This window comes from Microtus pennsylvanicus, chromosome 8, assembly GCF_037038515.1.
Source record: "Microtus pennsylvanicus isolate mMicPen1 chromosome 8, mMicPen1.hap1, whole genome shotgun sequence".
Lineage (NCBI taxonomy): Eukaryota > Metazoa > Chordata > Mammalia > Rodentia > Cricetidae > Microtus > Microtus pennsylvanicus.
The window spans coordinates 104823941-104842832 of NC_134586.1; the positions used below are offsets into that span (position 1 = coordinate 104823941).

The 18892-nt window shown below is 40.6% G+C and overlaps 1 protein-coding gene across 1 annotated transcript; it reads right to left on the minus strand.

Annotated features, from left to right (window-relative positions):
* Positions 1 to 1944: 1944 nt before the first annotated feature.
* LOC142856579 (uncharacterized) lies at positions 1945 to 18091 on the minus strand. Its single transcript, XM_075984199.1, has 4 exons — positions 17976 to 18091; positions 5148 to 5274; positions 4905 to 4962; positions 1945 to 3929 (listed from the first exon to the last, which is right to left on the minus strand). Exons 1-4 carry the CDS (start codon positions 17994 to 17996, stop codon positions 2534 to 2536), a joined length of 1602 nt encoding a protein of 533 aa, XP_075840314.1. The 5' UTR covers positions 17997 to 18091; the 3' UTR covers positions 1945 to 2533.
* Positions 18092 to 18892: the final 801 nt, after the last annotated feature.

Below are 18892 nucleotides of genomic sequence, written 5' to 3' on the forward strand. Positions count from 1 at the left end.
GAGCCATCTCTCCAGCCCCAAAATGATGTTTTCTAGCTCCATCTATTTAGCTGCAAAATTCAAGATGGCATTATTTTTTTCTGCTGTGTACTACTCCATTGATTAAATGTACCACACTTTCCTTATCCATTCTTCAGTCGAGGGACATTTAGGTTTTTTCCAGGTTCTGGCTATGACAAACAATGCTATGAATATAATTGAGCATATGTCCATGTGGCACGACTGAGCATCCTTTGGATATATATCCAAAAGTGGTATTATTAGGTCTTGAGGAAGGTTGTTTTCTTATTTTCTGAGAAATTGCCACACTGACATCCAAAGGGGCTGTACCAGCTTGCATTCCCACCAGCAATGCAGGAGTGTTCCCTTTACCCTATAACCTCTCCAGCATAAGTTGTCATCAGTGTTTTTTATTTTGGCCAGAAAAACAAAAGCTTTATTGGAAACAATGGTGCTAGTTCTATGTTCTACATGCTATTTCTTCTATTTCTAGAAGGCTATGTCCATTACAAGCCTTATACTGAGAAAACGTAAACATACTTGTCATTAATAGACATTTAAGAGGCAAGAGATTATAAATAATTGACATAAAACATAATGGACTAACCAGTATGTTTATATAATTTATTTATGTCTCATGAATACATTACCAATCTTAGACTTACATCACCTCAGTGCAAATAGTTTCTTTATACATTTTCTGTTGTTGCTTTTTCAAAGAGTGTCTTATTGGTCTTCAATAGAGGGCTCAAGCTATTCTGCTTCAGCATTCTATGGAGTGCAAGGACCACAAGCAAAACCAGGTATAAGTTACGTGCCAACCATATTTTCAAAAGTAAAATGATGATGATGAAAAAAAAAATCAAGATTTCTTGTTTGAGAATAGACCATGATTAAAAATAATACACCTACAATATTAGATTGACTTGCTTCAACTGTGGAGGCCCAAAAATGTGAGCCTATTTCTACCTCATGTGATGGTCACAGAGCTCGGAGGTTGTTAAAAATTGTTGACAAGAACCAGAGCTACACATACTGACTCAGGATGTGGTTACTTGGTACTTTTGACACTAAGATGATCCATACAGATATATCCACTCCACCCTGACAGATGGTCAGGACATGCAAGCATACTTACCTTCAGGATACTTGGTCTTGGTCTAGGGTGGCTTCTGCCTAAAAACAGAATGCTTTGATGTCTCAGTGTTAAAGAACTCTTTTGTTGCCTTCTTCCCCCTTTCGTGTTGGGGTATAAAACATAGGTGATTTCAGTATTCACTGGAACTCCCTTCTGATACTATCCTTTGTTTTCTGTTTTATTATTACTTGTATTCGCATCTTCATATTCTTTACTCATTTTTCTGATCCCCATGTCCCTATCTTGGCAAGTGGTATTTTTGTCAAGGTTGGTCCCTGACATTCAACTTCTGGCACTTTCTCCTTAAATACAGCAATATTATATTTAAAATCACTTTGCCTAGGTCTGGAGAGATGGCTCAGCGGCTAAAAGCCCTGGCTGCTCTTACAAAGGACTGGGGTAAGGATTCCCTACACCTATGACAGCTCACAATCATCTGCAACTTCAGTTCCAGCATGCTCTTCAGACCTTCACTGGCACTGCACAAATATGGTGCAGGCAATAAGCCCATACATAAAAATTAATACTTTGTTCATTTAGGTTCAGAATGTTTGTTCAATTGATAAATAAAATGGATCCCAGGATAGGGCACTGAGTAATCTGTCCCAAACAGCACTAAACTACACACTGGGCTGGGCTTAGGGAAGTATAAGCACAACAGATGTTTACTGACTCATGGGTGAGCTAAGACAGTCAACTTTTCACATGAGAAATTTATTGTGGCTTACATTTTCCAAATGTTTATTACTAATTCCATGTAATAAGAAAAAAACTATACAAAAAATTATATAAAGACACAGGCAATATCATGAGTTAGACTTTTTAATAGGTTTTCTGATAAATTGCTTTGGTATACATATGTTCTCTGTGTTATGAGACACACTGACATAAGTTTGGCAAAACAGAACATACTTATGTAAATCATCAAGTTTTTTAAAAAGCATTCAGAACTTACTGTATCTCTTTCGTATGGTTTATTTTAAGAAATATTCAACACATAATCTTTGATATCTTCACATTACTTTCATAAAACTCAACCATAAGAGAAATTTTTCCTAAATTTTATCTTATTGGTAAAAACACAACTTTCTTATATTTACAATTTTATTTAGTTGTAATTGGTTCTTAAGCCTCTCAAGCTGTGTTAAAATCTAGTAAATAGCACAGCCTTCATTTAATACTGCAATTGTCTAGCCTCTACTTTCTCATTGCTCAAATGAAAGGCACAGACCAGCATGCCTGGTGTACAGGGTCTCATCTCACAGAAACCTGTCTACAAGGACCAAAATTATACTTCTGCAGCTCTTATAGTCTAGTATCTCTCCACTTTCTTTTTTCATACATCAAAATAAAAGTTCATGTCAGACAGTCCCATGCTTCACATTAGTAGAAATATTATCCACTAAGTTTTTCACTGTGAGTTCTTTCATGTCTAAGGAGGTACGTGGAACAGGTAAATGCTTTCCCACACTGCTTACATATATACGGTTTTTCTCCAGTGTGATTTTTTTCATGTATTAGAAGGGATTTAGAAAAAGTGAATGTTTTCCCACATTGAACACACATGTATGGTTTCTCTCCAGTGTGAGTTCGTTCGTGACTATAACAATCATCACGTTGGATAAAGGCTTTCCCACATTGCTTACATACATAAGGTTTTTCTCCAGTGTGAATTCGTTCATGTCTTCTCAAAGAAGTTCCCTGAGTGAATGATTTCCCACACTGCTTACATACATAGGGTTTTTCTCCACTATGAGATCTTTCATGTATGTGTAGGGATCTGGGGAAACTGAAGAGTTTCCCACACTGCACACACATATATGGTTTCTCTCCAGTGTGGATTCTTTCATGCTTGTGACATCCAGTGGCATAAGCAAAGGCTTTTCCACAATGCTTACATACATAGGGTTTTTCTCCACTGTGAGATCTTTCATGAATGTGAAGGTATGCAGAGCATTTAAAAGCTTTTCCACACTGCTTACAAACACAGGGCTTCTCTCCAGTGTGAATTCTTTCATGATAATAACAAGCACTGGAGTAGGTGAAAGCCTTTCCGCAATGTTTACACACAAAAGGTCTCTCTCCAGTATGAATTCTTTCGTGAATGAGAAGTTGGCAGGAACGAAGAAATGCTTTCCCACACTGTTTACAAGCATAGGGTTTCACTCCAGTGTGAGTTCTTTCATGATTGTAACAGGTTCTACGATCAATGAAGGCTTTTCCACAATGTGTACAAACATAAGGTTTCTCACCAGTGTGGATTCTTTCATGTTTGTGAAGTTGTGAGGGACGACTAAATGCTTTTCCACATTGTTTACAGGTGTGACGTTTCTCTTGAATATGACTTTTTTCATGCCAGAGAAGGCTACAGGAATCACTCCATGCTTTCCCACACTGTTTACAAACATATGATTTCTCTTCGGTGCAATTTCCTTCATAATCGTGATCAGAAGTGAAACTCCTACAGGCTTCATTAGATTGTTTGCTTTCATAAGGTTTCTGTCTCATAGGAGGACTTTTATGCATACGAAGTAACTCAGAATAAGTGAAATCCTTCCAACATTTCTTAAATTTAAAAGCCTTCTCCATATGCTCCTGATACTGGTATGGTTTCTCTACAGTTTGACCTTTGGCATGTGTGTCCGAGGGAAAATGAGCAATGAAGTCTCTTTCACAGTCAGTTATTGCAGGAAGCATTTTTTCATTCACAACACGCTCTGGGCTCTGTCGGTGGGCTTCTCCATTCTGACTACCATGATCATATTTACTGAGCCTCTCAACCACCAGGGTTCTGAAAAAAATAAAGAGTAATATTAATTATACTAAGAGGTTGTGGCAGGAGGAAAGCCTGCTCGAGGCCCAACTGGACTACACAAAAAGAACCTTTCCCAAAGAAAGAAATAAGAGTATTGACTCAATTTCCAAAGAATGTATAAACTTTGGGGAGGTGGTGTGGGAGGTCCTTCTGTCTATGTGTTGCTCTTATTGGTTAATGAATAAAGAAACCATCTTGGCCTGTAATAGGGCAAAAGAACAGAGCTAGGTGGAGAAAACTAAAGTGAATGCTGGGAGAAAGGAGGCAGGGTCAGAGAGATGCCATTTAGTCCCACCAGAGACAAATGCCAGAACTTTAGCCAGTAAGCCACAGCCACGTGGCAATACACAGATTAATAGAAAGGGTTAAATTAAGAAATTTAAGAGTTAGTCAATAAGAAGTTAGAGCTAATGGGCCACGCAGTGATTTAATTGATATGGTTTCTGTGTGATTATTTCGGGTCTAAGCTAGCCAGTTGGCCGGGAACCAATAAGTGGCCTCCTCCCACTACAGGGAGATGAGATGGCTCAGTAGATAAAGGCATCTGCTGGCAAGTCTGAAGACCTGAGTTTGAACCCTGAGATCTGCAAAGAGGGAAGGAGCCCATCCCTGAAGGTTATCCTCTAACCTCCACACTGTACCACTTTAAGCATGCATGCACCAATGCACACAGACACAAATAAATACACATTTAAAAAAAGAATCATTATGAATATTAAAGGGTTAAACATTTAACTAGAGGTCCTGAGGATGGCAATACAATCAAATAAGGCTCTGTAATCTTTCAGATATTATACAAACATTAACTGTATATGACACTAAGCCAGTAAGCAGTTGAACATTCATAAGGCAAAATGGTTTTTGTTATGGCATCTTTCAATATTCTAAGTGCTCAAGATTTTCTTTCACCACCAGATACTTGATGCATATCTTTCTGTAATGGTAAATTACCTCAAGTTTCCCTTATACTTCTGATACTCCTCTTCAATATCTTCTTCTTCTGTTTTCCCTAAAAGTACACCCAAAAAAATTATGCAAAGATTTATTCAAAATTACACTTTTCTGCTATAATATGATCAAGCATGTGACACAACAACATTGTTCTTTCACTTTTTAAAATCACGCAACTACACAGATGAACAAGAAACAACTGTGATGATCAAAGTAAAGGAATCTGAGTGGTTTTGAATTTACCTATGGAGATCAGGTTCATAAAGGTTTCCTTCATCACATCTCTGTAGAGCTTCTTTTGACTAGAATCCAACATAGTCCACTCTCCTAGAGTGAAGTTCACAGCCACATCCTCAAAGGTCACTGGCTCCTACAATAATCCACATACATTTACAGGAAGAATAGTGGAAAAGCACAGGTGATACATAGTCACATGACTAGTTTACTTCATGCTTTATTCCTCAAAAGTCACTGTGTATCTGGATGCCCCCTTTCATTCCTACCTTCTAACCTTTTACTTTTCCCATTCCACTTTCAGGTGTGTTTTCTACACGCAGAATACAATATATACTACTTACCCTTCTCCACTCCGGCTTAGTTATAAATGATGGTGGCTAGAGTTCAAAACATTTTGCTGAAAATGACAAGATCCATTTCTTTTCTTTTAAGATGTATTTATGTGTGTGTTTACAGGTTAGTATGCCGTGCAACTGCAGATGGCATTAGGACACACACCCCTCCCCCAAAGCTAGAATTTATGAGCTATGGGGCACATATGCTGGAAATCAAATGGTCTTCTAGAAGAATGGTTAGCTCTCATAGTCATCAGGTCATCTCCCCAGTCCCTAGTACAATACAATTTACCATAGAGTTTACATGTGTGTATGTGTACAGACATATACATAAATCACACACTAACATACACAATTTAATAAACCAACCGATCAAAATTTATCAGCTTATTCACTGATATTTTGTAATGATATTTTGCTTGTAGTCTAACCAATCAAGCTTGCCTGAAGATCAGAGTGCTGAGCTAAGCCATTAGTTAGCCATAGAGGCCAGGCAGTGGTGGCACACAACTTTAGTCCCAGCACTCGCTGATTCTCAATGTAGTTCTAGGATTGGCACAATGATTAAAGATCTTAAATAGACTGTCATGTTATGCCTTTGCTGGTCACTTGACCTTCAAAAGTATGATTATTTAATTTGCCTGCTTATATAGATTTCAACTTTAATGCTTCCTCTGCTGAGTTCTTTATATACTCTAGGTATTACTCCCTCTCAGATGTCACCTAGTAGAATACTTTCCATTCTATAAATTGTCCCTTTATTCATTTCCATTGCCAGGCAGAAGTTTTTTCCATTTGATGAAATCCAATTAGTGACTCCACGCTTCCGAGTCCTACTCTGACAACCACCCTGTACCTCCGTCTGCTGTATTTGCTCTCATCTTTTCAGAGTCCAGAGGATACACATTGAGTTAATTATTGCATGAGTGAAGGTACGGGTAAATTCCACTATTTTTTTTAATGAGTAACCAGCTTTTCTACTTTTATAGCATTAAAAACCAAAATCTTATCTTCAATACTTTTATTTCTTTACATCTTTTTTGGGGTAATTGAATTGCTAGGGCCATCTGCTTGGTGGTTCTATTTACTTGGAATTTCATCCTTTCTCTTCTACTCCTTGCAAGTTTCAGGAAATTAACATTTTTGTGAAAAAGAATATAAAATTTAAAGTCAATTAAATAGAATATAACAGCTTATAACAGCTTTATTCTGCTTGGATAAGCAGAATAAAGACTATGTGGAGCTTGCAATCATCAAAATATAATCAAATATCAATAGACAAACCAAAAAATTAGCATCACCACAACAACCATGATTCTTAAGACAGGATTATGAATCAAAACCTAATTTTTTCATAATATTTTTATTGATTATTTGGAAATTTCACATCATGAACACCAAGCACATTCACTTTCTGCTGCTCCCTGGGCTGCCCCACAAACCTTGGAACCCCTCCCCCCAAAATGAAAAGTGGAAGAAAGTTTTTAAAAGAAAAAGAAAAGTTCAATTTATAAATTTATATTGCCCAAATACTCACTGGAGTACGGTCGAACTCCCTGTGGCCAGCCTCTTAAAGAAAACAGATTCCTTCCCCACTCACATGCCCACCAGAAGCATTCAGTTCTAGAGAACTACACTTCAGCATCTTTATCACAATTTTTGTACTTTTTTTTTTTTTGAGACAGGGTTTCTCTGTTTAATAGCTCTGACTGTCCTGGAACTTGCTTTTGTAGACCAGGCTGGCCTTGAAGTCACAGAGATCTGGCTGCCTCTGCCTCCTGGGTGCTGCAATTAAAGGTGTATGCCACCATTTAGCCCCTTATAAATGGCTGTCTAGACTGTTATTGTGTTTTTTCTCGGTGTGGGGGGGTGCGAAGTGGCATGGGGTACAGGTTGTCACAGAAGCCTTCTCTGTTCCTCTTTCTCAACTTCAAACCTAAATTTGGGGGGGGGGGAATGGAAAGCTGAGGAGATGGTTTAACTCTTAACCTAAAATCCATGAGATGGGGGTAGAGATGAGATTAAAAATTAAAGGCGAAGTTAAATCTATTCAATGAAATCATAGCAGAAAAATTCTCAATCAAGACAGACATTCAAACACAAAGGGCACTTAAAACACCAAACAGATATGAGAAAAGAACTTCAGAACACACAGGAAAAATGAAGTAATATTATGAGCTGTAAGAAGAAAATGATAGTTCAGGAAAGTACACACTGGGAGGATATGCTGAAGAAGTCAATAATACATGCATCTGCATAAACTATTGTCCATGTGGGTACAGCACAACATAGAACACAGAAGAAAAGCGAAATGTACAGGGACTGAATCAGGGAATAGTTAGGAATGAAGACATAAAGCTAAGTTTTTCTAATCTGTCATGGACTTCGGGGTTTGGTGGTAAATAAGTGCATAAAATATGCCCAATACTGAAAGTATAAAATTTAACGTCAAGTTCCACAGCTTCCATCCAAATGCCAATCCTAACCATATATAAATTCATTGAGGTGCATAACTTTGGGTATGGTAATTTTGGTGTGTAATGTTTTTTTATTTGAAAGATTGTTTTGATATTAAAGTTTTATTTTTTTAAAAAATTTAAATTGAGCATAGTGGTACATACTTTTAATCTCAATTACTGGGATTAAAAGTATGCCTGCCTGCCTGCCTGCCTGCCTGCCTGCCTGCCTGCCTGCAAGGCAGATCTCTGTGAGTATGAGGCTAGCCTGGTCTACATAGCGAGTTCCAGGGTAACCAGAGCTACATACACTAGTGGGGGGGGGGGCAGGAAAGAAGATTAAGAGCTAGTTCCAGGACAGGCTCCAAAGCTACAGAGAAACCTTATCTCGGGAGGGAAAAAAAAAAGGAAAATCTTTAACGTCAATGGAGAAAGAACAATAAATAATCCAACCAAACAGAAAATCAACCAATAAAAAATCCAGGAATTAGTAAACATCTCAGTAATGACCTTAAACATAAACTAGATCCAAAACCTGGAGAAGTGGTTCATCAGTTAAAAGCATTTGCTTGCAAAGGTCTGGCTTCACCTCCCAGTACCCAAATGGTAACTAACAACCATCTGGATGGATGTCCAGTTTCTGAAGACCCAACACCACCTCTGGCTTCTGAGTGACATGCATGCATACACACAGGCAAAACACTCATACACATTGAAAATAAACTTTAAAATTAGGAACTGAGTGTGTACTGCTATTACAGAAGGCCTAGTTCAGTTCCCAGTACACATGCCAAGCACCTCAGAGTCAACTGTCATTCCAGTTCCAGTTCTGACTCTTAGGCACCCACCCATGCATGAAGACAAACACACATAAACACATAATAAAATAAAATAAATATTTAAATAATAATAATAATATAATAAAGATCTGGGCTGGAGAGATCGCTCAGTGATTAAGAGCACTTTCTGCTCTTCCAGAGGATTCAGGTTCAATTCCCAGAACCCACATGGAAGGGTTAAAGACCTAAAATCCTCAGGGAGACCAAGAAGCTCTGGACAGAAAAGTTGATTTCACTTGTTAGAATCCAAGAAGTGGCTTGGCTCTGACTGCACCTGGAGAAGTGACTGTGTTCCTGACCGGAGCCCCCCCCCCTCTAGGCCCTAGCCCCCACAGGCACATCCCATGCCCCACCCCCATCCACCAAAACCCCAGCGACCTGGGAGCAGTCTCTCCAACCCCAACCACATCTCCACCGAATCTGCAGCCACAACTACCAGAGCCTTGGCCACACCTGCACCTGAGGGAGCCACAGTGTCAGTGACCACAGAGGCACAGCCATGCCTGCCCCTGAGGGAGCCACAGTGTCAGCGACCACAGAGGCACAGCCACGCCTGCCCCTGAGGGAGCCACAGTGTCAGTGACCAAGAGGCACAGCCACGCCTGCCCCTGAGGGGGCCACAGTGTCAGCTATGCCTGCCCCTGAGGGAGCCACAGTGTCAGCGACCCCAGAGGCACAGCCACGCCTGCCCCTGAGGGGGCCACAGTGTCGGAGACCACAAGAGGCACAGCTATGCCTGCCTCTAGACAAAGAGTGACCACATAACCCACAGGCCACATCTGCACCAACTAGAGAAAAAGATATGGGTAGATGATAGTGTAAGAATATATTCAACAACATAAAGAACAGTATGGCATCACCAAAAACTAGTGGTTCTACACCAGCAAAGCCTCAACATCCCAATGCAAATGAAGTAGAACCAGCAAACCACAAAGAGAAACACACACAATACTGCCAACAACAAAAACTAACAATCACAGATCATTAATATCTCTTAATATCAGTGATCTCAACTTGCCTATAAAAAGACACAGGCTAACAGAATGGATATAAAAACAGGATCCATCCTTCTATTGCATACAAAAAACAATCCTCGACTTCAAAGACAAACATTATCAAGAGTAAAAGGTTAGGAAAAGATTTTCCAAACAAAGTTAGGCAGTAGTAGCACACACCTTTAATCCTCTAGCACTTGGGAGGTGGAGGCAGGTAAATTTTTGTGATTTCGAGGCCAGCCTAGTCTACAAGAGCTAGTTCCAGGACAGGCTCCAAAGCTACAGAGAAACCCTATCTGGCAAAAACAAAAATGGACCTAAGAAACTATCTCGTGTCCTGATCCTAATATCTAACAAAATAGATTTCAAACTATAATTAATCAAAAGATAAGGACATTTCATATTCATCATCACAGAAAAAAATCCACCAAGATTAAGTCTCAATTCTGAACATCTATGCTCCAAATACAAGGGCACCCACATTTGTAAAAGAAACATTACTAAAGTTTAAGTCACACATCAAACTCCACACACTAATAGTGGGAGACTTCAAATCCCCACTCTCACCACTGGACAGGTCTGCCAGACAGAAACTTAGCAGAGAAATAAAGGAGAACAGATGTTATGACTCAAATGGGTTTAACAGACATCTATAGAACATTTTACCCAAGCACAAAAGAATATACCTTCGTCTCAGCACCTCATGGGACCTTCTCTAAAATTAACCACATACTTAGTAACAAAGCAAATCTCAACAGAAATTAAAAAATTGGAAAACCACCATGGCTTAAAGTTAGAATTCAACAACTAATTTCAGGAAGCCCACAAACTCATGGAAATTGAACAATGCTCAACTGAATCACCCCCAAGTCAAGGAAGAAATATAGAAAGAAATTAAATACTTCCTAGAATTCAATGAAAATGAATGTACAACATACCCAAATCTATGAGACACTATGAAAGCAGTGCGAAGAGCAAAGTTTACAGAACTAAATGCCTACATAAAGAATGTATACAGAAATCTCACACTAGCAACCTAACAGCACACATGAAAGCTCTACAACAAAAAGAAGCAAATTCACCCAGGAGGACTAGACAGCAGGAAATAATCAAATTGAGGACTGAAATCAATAAAATAGAAACAAAGAAACATTACAAAGAGTCAATGAGACAAAGAGTTGGCTCTTTGAGAAAAATCAACAAGATAGACAAACCTTTATCCAAACTAATCAAAAGGCAGAGAGAGAATATCCAAATTGACAAAATCAGAAATGAAAAGGGGGACATAACAACAGACACTGAGGATATCCAGAGAACCATCAGGTCATACTTCAAAAACCTATACTCCATAAAATTGAAAAAAAAAATAAAGGAAATGAACAATTTTCTAGATAGGTAGCATATGCCAAAACTAAATTAAGACCAGATAAACAATTTAAATAGACCTATAACACCTAAGGAAATAGAAGCAGCCATCAAAAATCTCCCAACCAAAAAAAAAAAAAAAACCCAGGGTCAGATAGTTTTCAGAAATTACAGAATTCTACTGTTATTTCAAAGAAGAGCTAATACCAATACTCCTCAAATTGTTCCACACAACAGAAACAGAAGGAACATTGCTAAACACTTTTTATGGGGCTACAGTTACCCTGATACCCAAACCACACAAATATACAACTAAGAAAGAACTACAGACCAATCTCCCTCGTGAACACTAATGCAAAAACATTCAATAAAATACTGGCAAACTGAATCCAAGAACACATCAAAAAAATTATCCACCATAATCAAATAGGTCCATAAATTGAATCCCAGAGATGCAGGGATGGTTCAACATACAAAACTTTATCAACGTAATCCATCATATAAACAAACTCAAAGAAAAAAACATGATGATCTCATTAGATGCTGAAAAAGCCTTCGACAAAATACAACACCTTAGATGCTGAAAAAGCCTTCGACAAAATACAACACCCCTCCATGATAAAAGTATCAGAGGAATCATGGATACAAGGAACATACTTAATTGTATTAAAGGCAATAGACAGCAAGCCATCCGCCAATATAAAATCAAATGGAAAGAATCAAAGCGATTCCAGTAAAACCCAAAACAAGAGAAGGCTGTCCATTCTCTCCATATCTATTCAATAGTACTCAAAGCTCTAGCTAGATTAATAAAACAGAGATCAAGGTGATACAAATTGTAAAGAAGTCAAACTTTCACTATTTGCAGACGATATGATAGTACACATAAGTGACCCCAAAAATTCTACCAGAGAACTCCTACAACTGATGAACACCTTTACTAATACAAGATCTACTAAAAAAAAAAAAATTAGTAGCCCTCCTATATACAGATGATAAACAGGCTAAGAAAGAAACTAGAGAAACATTATGCTTCAGAATAGCCATGAACAACATAAAATATCTTAAGGCAATGTTTGTGGTTTCTGTCCTGCCCAGTTCCCGCAGTCATTAAGTCCTATAGAAATCACACAGAGGACTACATTAGTTATAAACTGATTGGCCTAGTAGCTCAGACTTCTTATTAACTCTTACAACTTATGTTAGCCCATTATTCTTGTCTGTGTTAGCCACATGGCTTGGTACCTTATTCAGTGAGGCAGTCATATCTTGCTTCATCTGTGATTGGGTCATGACTGCAGAAAAAGCTTTCCTCTCCCAGAATTCTCCTATTCTCATCATCCTGCCTCTACTTCCTGCCTGGTTGTCCCACCTATATTTCCTGCCTGGTTGTCCCGCCTATATTTTCTGCCTGGTTACTGGAACTCAGCATTTATTAAAATACAATTAACAGGGTACAGACCATGTCCCACAGCACTTCCCCCTTTTTTGTGTAGGAGGTCCTTCTTTGTGTTGCTTTCACTGGTTAATAAAATGCTTTGGGCCTGTTGATAGGGCAGAACTTACGTAGGCAGGGAAGACAAAACTGAATACTGGGAGAAAGAAGGGAGGAGTCAGAGAGATGCTATGGAGCTGCCTCCAGAGTCAAACATGCTGAATCTTTGCCAGTAAGCCACTGCCACGTGGCAATATACAGATTCATAGAAATGGGTTAAGTCAAGATGTGAGAGTTAGCCAATAAGAGGCTAGAGCTAATGGGCCAAGCAGTGATTTAATTAATACAGTTTCTGTGTGGTTATTTCAGGGCTAAGATAGCTGGGCAGCCGGGATGAACAAGTGGTCCCCTCGTTTCTACAGTGATGGAGGAAGGTCATTGATTAAAAAATAAAAGAAACTGCTTGGCCCTCATAGGTTAGAACATAGGTGGGTGGAGTAAACAGAACAGAATGCTGGGAGGAAGAGGAAGATGCCTCAGACAGACACCATGCAGCTCATCGCCCGGGCAGACGCGATGAAGCTCCGACCCAGGATGGACGTAGGCTAGAATCTTCCCGGTAAGAGTACCTTGGGGTGCTACACACATTATTAGAAATGGGCTAGTCCAGGTGCAAGAGTTAGCTGAGAAGAGGCTAGATATAATAGGCCAAGCAGTGTTTAAAAGAATACGGTTTGTGTGTTGTTATTTGAGGGCATAAGCTAGTCAGGCAGCCGAGAGCTGGGGTGGCAGGGAAGCGGCCTGCAGCAACCACAACACTACAGGGCAATTCTAACAAAACAAGTGAAAGACCTGTACGACAAGAAATTTAAGTCTTTGAAGAAAAAAAAAAACTGAAGATAACATAAAATAAAAAAAAAAGAACTCCCAGTCTCTTGGATAGGTAGGATCAACATAGTGAAAATGGCAATCTTATCAAAAGTAATCTACAGATTCAACACAATCCCCATTAAAATCCCAGCACAATTCTTCACAGACCTCTAAAGAACAATACTCAACTTCATATGGAAAAACAAAAAAACCCAGGATAGCCAAAACAATCCTGTACAATAAAGGAACTTATAGAGGCATCACCATCCCTGACATCAAGCTCTATTATACAGAGAGCTACATTAATGAAAACAGCTTGGCATTGACAGAAAAATAGATAAGTAGGCCAATGGAATTGAATCAAAGACCCTGATATTAATCCACACACCTATGAACACCTGATTTTTGACAAAGAAACTAAAATTATAGAATGGAAAAAGGAAAGCATCTTCAACAAATGGTGCTGCATAACTGGATGGTGGCATGTAGAAGAATGCAAATAGATTTATATCTATCCCCATGCACAAAACTCAAGTCTAGATGGATCAAAGCCCTCAACATAAATCCAATCACACTGAACCTCAGAGAAGAGAAAGTGGGAAGTAGCCTTGAATGCACAGGAGACCACTTTCTAAATATATCACCAGTAGTACAGACACTGAGATCGACAATTAATAAAGGAGACCTCCTGAAATTGAGAAGCTTCTGTAAGGTGAAGGACACAGTCAACAAAACAAAATGGGAAAGTATCTTCACAAACCCCAAATCTGACAGAGGGCTGATCTCCAAAATAGAACTCAAGAAACTAGACATCAAAAAAAAAAACCAAATAATCCAATTAAAAATAGAGTACAGACCTAAACAGAATTCTCAACAGTGCTAAAAGGCATTGAAGGAACTGTTCAACACCCTTAGCCATCAAGGAAACACAAATCAAAACAACTCTGAGATACCATCTTACACTTGTCATAATGGCTAAGATCAAAAACACTGTTGACAGCTTATGCTAGAGAGGATGTGGAGTAAGGAGACTTCCACACTGTTGGTGGGAGTACTAACTTGTACAGCAGCTTTGGAAATCAGTATGGTGGTTTCTCAGACAATTGGGAATCAATCTACCTCAAGACCCAGCAATACCACTCTTGGGCATGTACCTAAAGGATGCACACTCCTACCACAAGGACACTGGCTCAACTATGTTCATGGAAGCATTATTTGTAAAAGTCAGAATCTGGAAACAAACTAGATGCCCCTCAACCAAAGAATAGATAAAGAAAATGTGGCGCATTTATACAATGGAGTATTACTCAGTGGCAAAAAACAATGACATCTTGAAATTTGCGGGCAAATGGATGAAACTAGGAAAAAAAGAATCCTGAGTGAAGTAACTTAGACCCAGAAAGACAAACACAGTATGTGCTCACTCATAAATGGATATTACACATAAAGAATATGAGGGATTGGGAAAGTTGAGTTGGGGGAAGTTCAGAGAGGGAGAGCAAGGAAAAAGATAGCTTGATAGAGAAAGCCATTATGGGGTTAGCGAGAAACCTAGCACTAGGGAAATTCCCAGGAATCCACAAGTATGATCCCAACTAAGAATCTAAGCAATTGTGGAGAGGGTGACTTAACTGCCCTTCCCCTGTAATCAGATTGATGACTACTTAACTGTCATCATAGAACCTTTATCTAGCAACTGATGGAAGCAGATGCAGAGATCCACAGCTAAGCACTGGACCGAGCTCCTGGAGTCCAGTTGTAAAGAGGGACAAGCGATTAAATAAGCAAAGGGCTCAAGACCATGATGGAGAACCCACACACAGTGCAAGCTCACTGAGCCTGAATTGACAGCTGGGGAACCTGTATAGGACAGAACTAGGCCCTCTAAATGTGGGTGACACAGTTGTGTGGCTTGGGCAGTGGGGCCACTGGCAGAGGAACCAGTATTTATCCCTTTTGCAGGAACTATTTTTTGGAGCACATTCCCTATGGAGAAATTAGATTGCTCAACCTGGATGTAGGGGGTGGGACTTGGCCCCGCCTCAAGTGATGTTACAGACTCCGCACTGGGAGCCCTCACCCTCTCTGGCTCACAGTTAAAGAAGAGATAGAGGCTTCATCGAGGGAAAAGCATGATAGCACCAGCATGGGATGCATCTCACTACATCCGCAGTCAGGAAGCCAGACCAGGCTATGAAACTTCAAGGCCTGGCCACTCTTGTCTTCCCTACTCAGTCTGCTTCCTAAAGGGTCTAGTCTATCAAACAGCTGCATCTACTGAAAAACTAAGTAAACAAACACATGAGGCTGTGTGGAAATATTACACCATTCATGTAGTGATAGGAGCGGTGGGCTATGTTCCTGGCACCCGGCCGCCCGCATGGCTAGCTTTATACCTAAAATAATTATACGGAAACTGTATTCTTTTAAACACTGCCTGGCCCATTAGTTCCAGCCTCTTACTGGCTAGCTCTTACATATTGATCTAACCCATTTCTAATAATCTGTGTAGCCCAAGAGGTGGCTTACCAGGGAAGATCTTAACCTGCAGCTCTGTCAGGTGGGAGAATCATGGCAACTCCTGACTCAACTTCTTTCTCCCAGCATTCTGTTTTGTTTACTCCACCCACCTAAGGGTTGGTCTATCAAATGGGCCTAGGCAGTTTCTTTATTAATTAACCAACGAAAGCAACAGATTAGAAAGAAATCACTCCCACATCACATTTAAACCAATATACCAACTCAAGTAGAGGGGGCCAGTTAATGATAGTGACTGGCTTGGCCTTTAGTAGTCCTGAGAGTAACACCCTAACTCACACACACCTACCTCCTGTCTGCTTCTATTTTAGGATTTCCCTGTCAGAATCTGAGGAAAAAAAAAAAAAGGCCAACTTTTAAAATTGAACTACAAGGCTGAGGATGTGGCTCAGTTGGTACAAGGCCCTGGATTCCAAGTGTTGCATTAGGCCTGGCTTGTTGCTTCCTTCATTCCTGTAGGTCCAGCACTGGGGAAGTGGAGGCAGGAAGATCAGAAGTTCCAGAATAGTAGGCTACCTCAGAACTTAACTAGAAAAACAAAAATGCTCTGAACACCAAAATCAACTTTCAAAATGTTTTCTGTAGCAGGTAGAAAACAAACATGTTGCCTTTCTTTCTGACTGACAAACCCAGATTTCCAACCGTCAGAAATCACACTGTCCAGAGTTGGTGAAATCACTTAGCAGTTATGAGTACATATGTCCTTCCAGAGGGCCCAAGTTCAGTTCCCAGCATCCACAAAAGCTACTGACAACTGCTTGTAACACCAGTTCCAGGAGATCCATGCCGTCTTCTGGCCTCAGCAGGTACCCCCACACAGGCAGCAAACACTCACACAGCCATAAATATTTATATGCATGCATTAAAAAAGTTTTTAATTTAAAAAATAACAAAGAAATTACACTGTCTACAAAGACTTAACCACTTGAAGATAACAGGAAGAAACTGAAGATATTAATATTTTCCCCAAGGACTATAATCCTGGTGTTCTGTTTGGTTTTTGTTGTTGTTTATTTGTCTGGGTTATATGAAACAGGGTCTCACTGTGTGGCTCTGAGATAGGTCTGTCTCTGCCTCCATTGGGATTGAAGAAATTTCTCCCACTCACATACATTTGCAGAAATAGCTTAGGGCTAGCTATACAACAGAAATAAAATTATGCACAGTCGGGGGAGAATCACGTATAATCCCAGGACTGTGGAGGATCTCAGTTCCAGGCTAGCTTGGTCTACATAGCTAGTTGTGGGCCAGCCAGCGCTAAACAGTGAAACCCTGTATGAAAAAAAAAAAAGAATTACATAATCCCTTACTCCCTGGGCTTTTTTCAGAGCTACCATGGCTGGAAAGGTTTCCCAAAATCTCACATACTGCGTCGGAAATGATCAGTACAAATAAATTAAATTTCGGAGTAACTTTAAATTTCTCTCCTTTCTCCTTGGGTGATTTTTGTCTACACAGAGTCAAGTCACTGCTACATAAATCCAGCTTTATTCGCACAAAACAAACTCAGGAAGAGGGGTGAAGGTACAAGCCTACGGTAAAGCCTTCGCCTAGAGTGAGACCTGAGATCGCTAGCACCTAAAAAAGAAAAGGTTTAAGGAGAAAAAAACAGGTGACCACAGTGTAAAACTAAAGCAGGGAACAAGGAAACGAAAAAGTGCAAAACAGCGTGCACCACCCACGTGCCCTCGCCGCAGAGTCTGCACTCGGCGTCACCGACCCGCCAGAGCTGCAGCGTCCGCGGAGGCGCAGGTTCGCGGCGCAGCCTCATCGCGGGAGCACTGCGGACCAGGAATGCTGCAGGGAAGGGACAGACCTGGACTGGATGCCACACTCACGACTGCCGGTACTGCTTTCCACCATCCAAGCGCCCTGGGGACGAGGGGCCACACTGGGCTGCACAGTGCCAGACTCGGCTGCACAGCACCAGGGAAACCGTGTAAAGCCGCAGCAGTGTCACAACCCCGCCGCCCGCCACTCCAGGAGCCCGGGCACACTCACCATGTCCTGCTTCGGATGCATCCAGGTGTTCCCCACCTAAGGAGCCCGCAACCAGGACAGAAGCCCAGGAACAACTCTCCTCCCTTCGGCTACCCGGAACTCAAATATGGCGGCAAGGGTGCCACCGTCCATTATCCGTGCTCCTCATTGGTTAGCTCAGGGGAGTAACCGTATCGCTGATTGGTGAATAATACCGAGCCCAACTCCTTAGAACTGAGTTAGCACGTCCAGCAGCATTTACCAGCCCAGTGGCTCTTTAAGTGCAGATTGCAATTTACAGCCCCGTCTCTGGAATAAACCTGGTTCAAACTAGAGGGTTCCACATTTAAGAACACGTCCCAGGCCGGGCGTGGTGGTGCACACTTTTAAAGCCAGCATTCGGTCAGCAGAGGAAGTCTCCAAGTCCCCCGCTACCTTTGTCTACAGAGTGAGATCCAAGCCAGCCAGAGCTGTCTAGCAAGCCTGCTCTCCTCCGCACACACGCTCACTCATCCAGGGCTTTTGAAAGACTTATTAGTTTTTATTTTAACTTACGTTTCTGAGTGGATGGATCCGAGTTTGAGTGTGTGAGACTTCACGGAGACCAGAAGAGGGCATCAGATGCCGTCTCGCTTTTCCTTTTTTTTTTTTTTTTTTTTTTTTCCACTCATCACTTTGGCTCCGGCTCAGATTTCCCTGGCTAAACTGAAGGAAACCCGCTAACCACAGCGATCCTCTTAGTGATGCGCCCTCATAGATAGGATCTCAGGCGTGTATAGGGGACCTCTAACTTGAGTGCTGGGATACGAACTCAGTGCAACTCTCCAACTTCATCATCCTATTGTGCTCAGTGGGGCCTTCCTGTTTTTCCACATACAAATAGTGTCACAACAGCCTTCTGGAATAAATTCCATCTTAAATCGTTTGCTCCTCAATCA

Excerpts from the sequence above, each read along its gene's own strand:
- LOC142856579 (XM_075984199.1), bottom strand. The coding sequence starts at position 17,996 with ATGCATCCGAAGCAGGACATG. Across the intron at positions 5,275-17,975 it reads TGCATCCGAAGCAGGACATG|GAGCCAGTGACCTTTGAGGA; the intron begins GTGAGTGTGCCC and ends GGATTATTGTAG. Across the intron at positions 4,963-5,147 it reads TATGAACCTGATCTCCATAG|GGAAAACAGAAGAAGAAGAT; the intron begins GTAAATTCAAAA and ends GTGTACTTTTAG.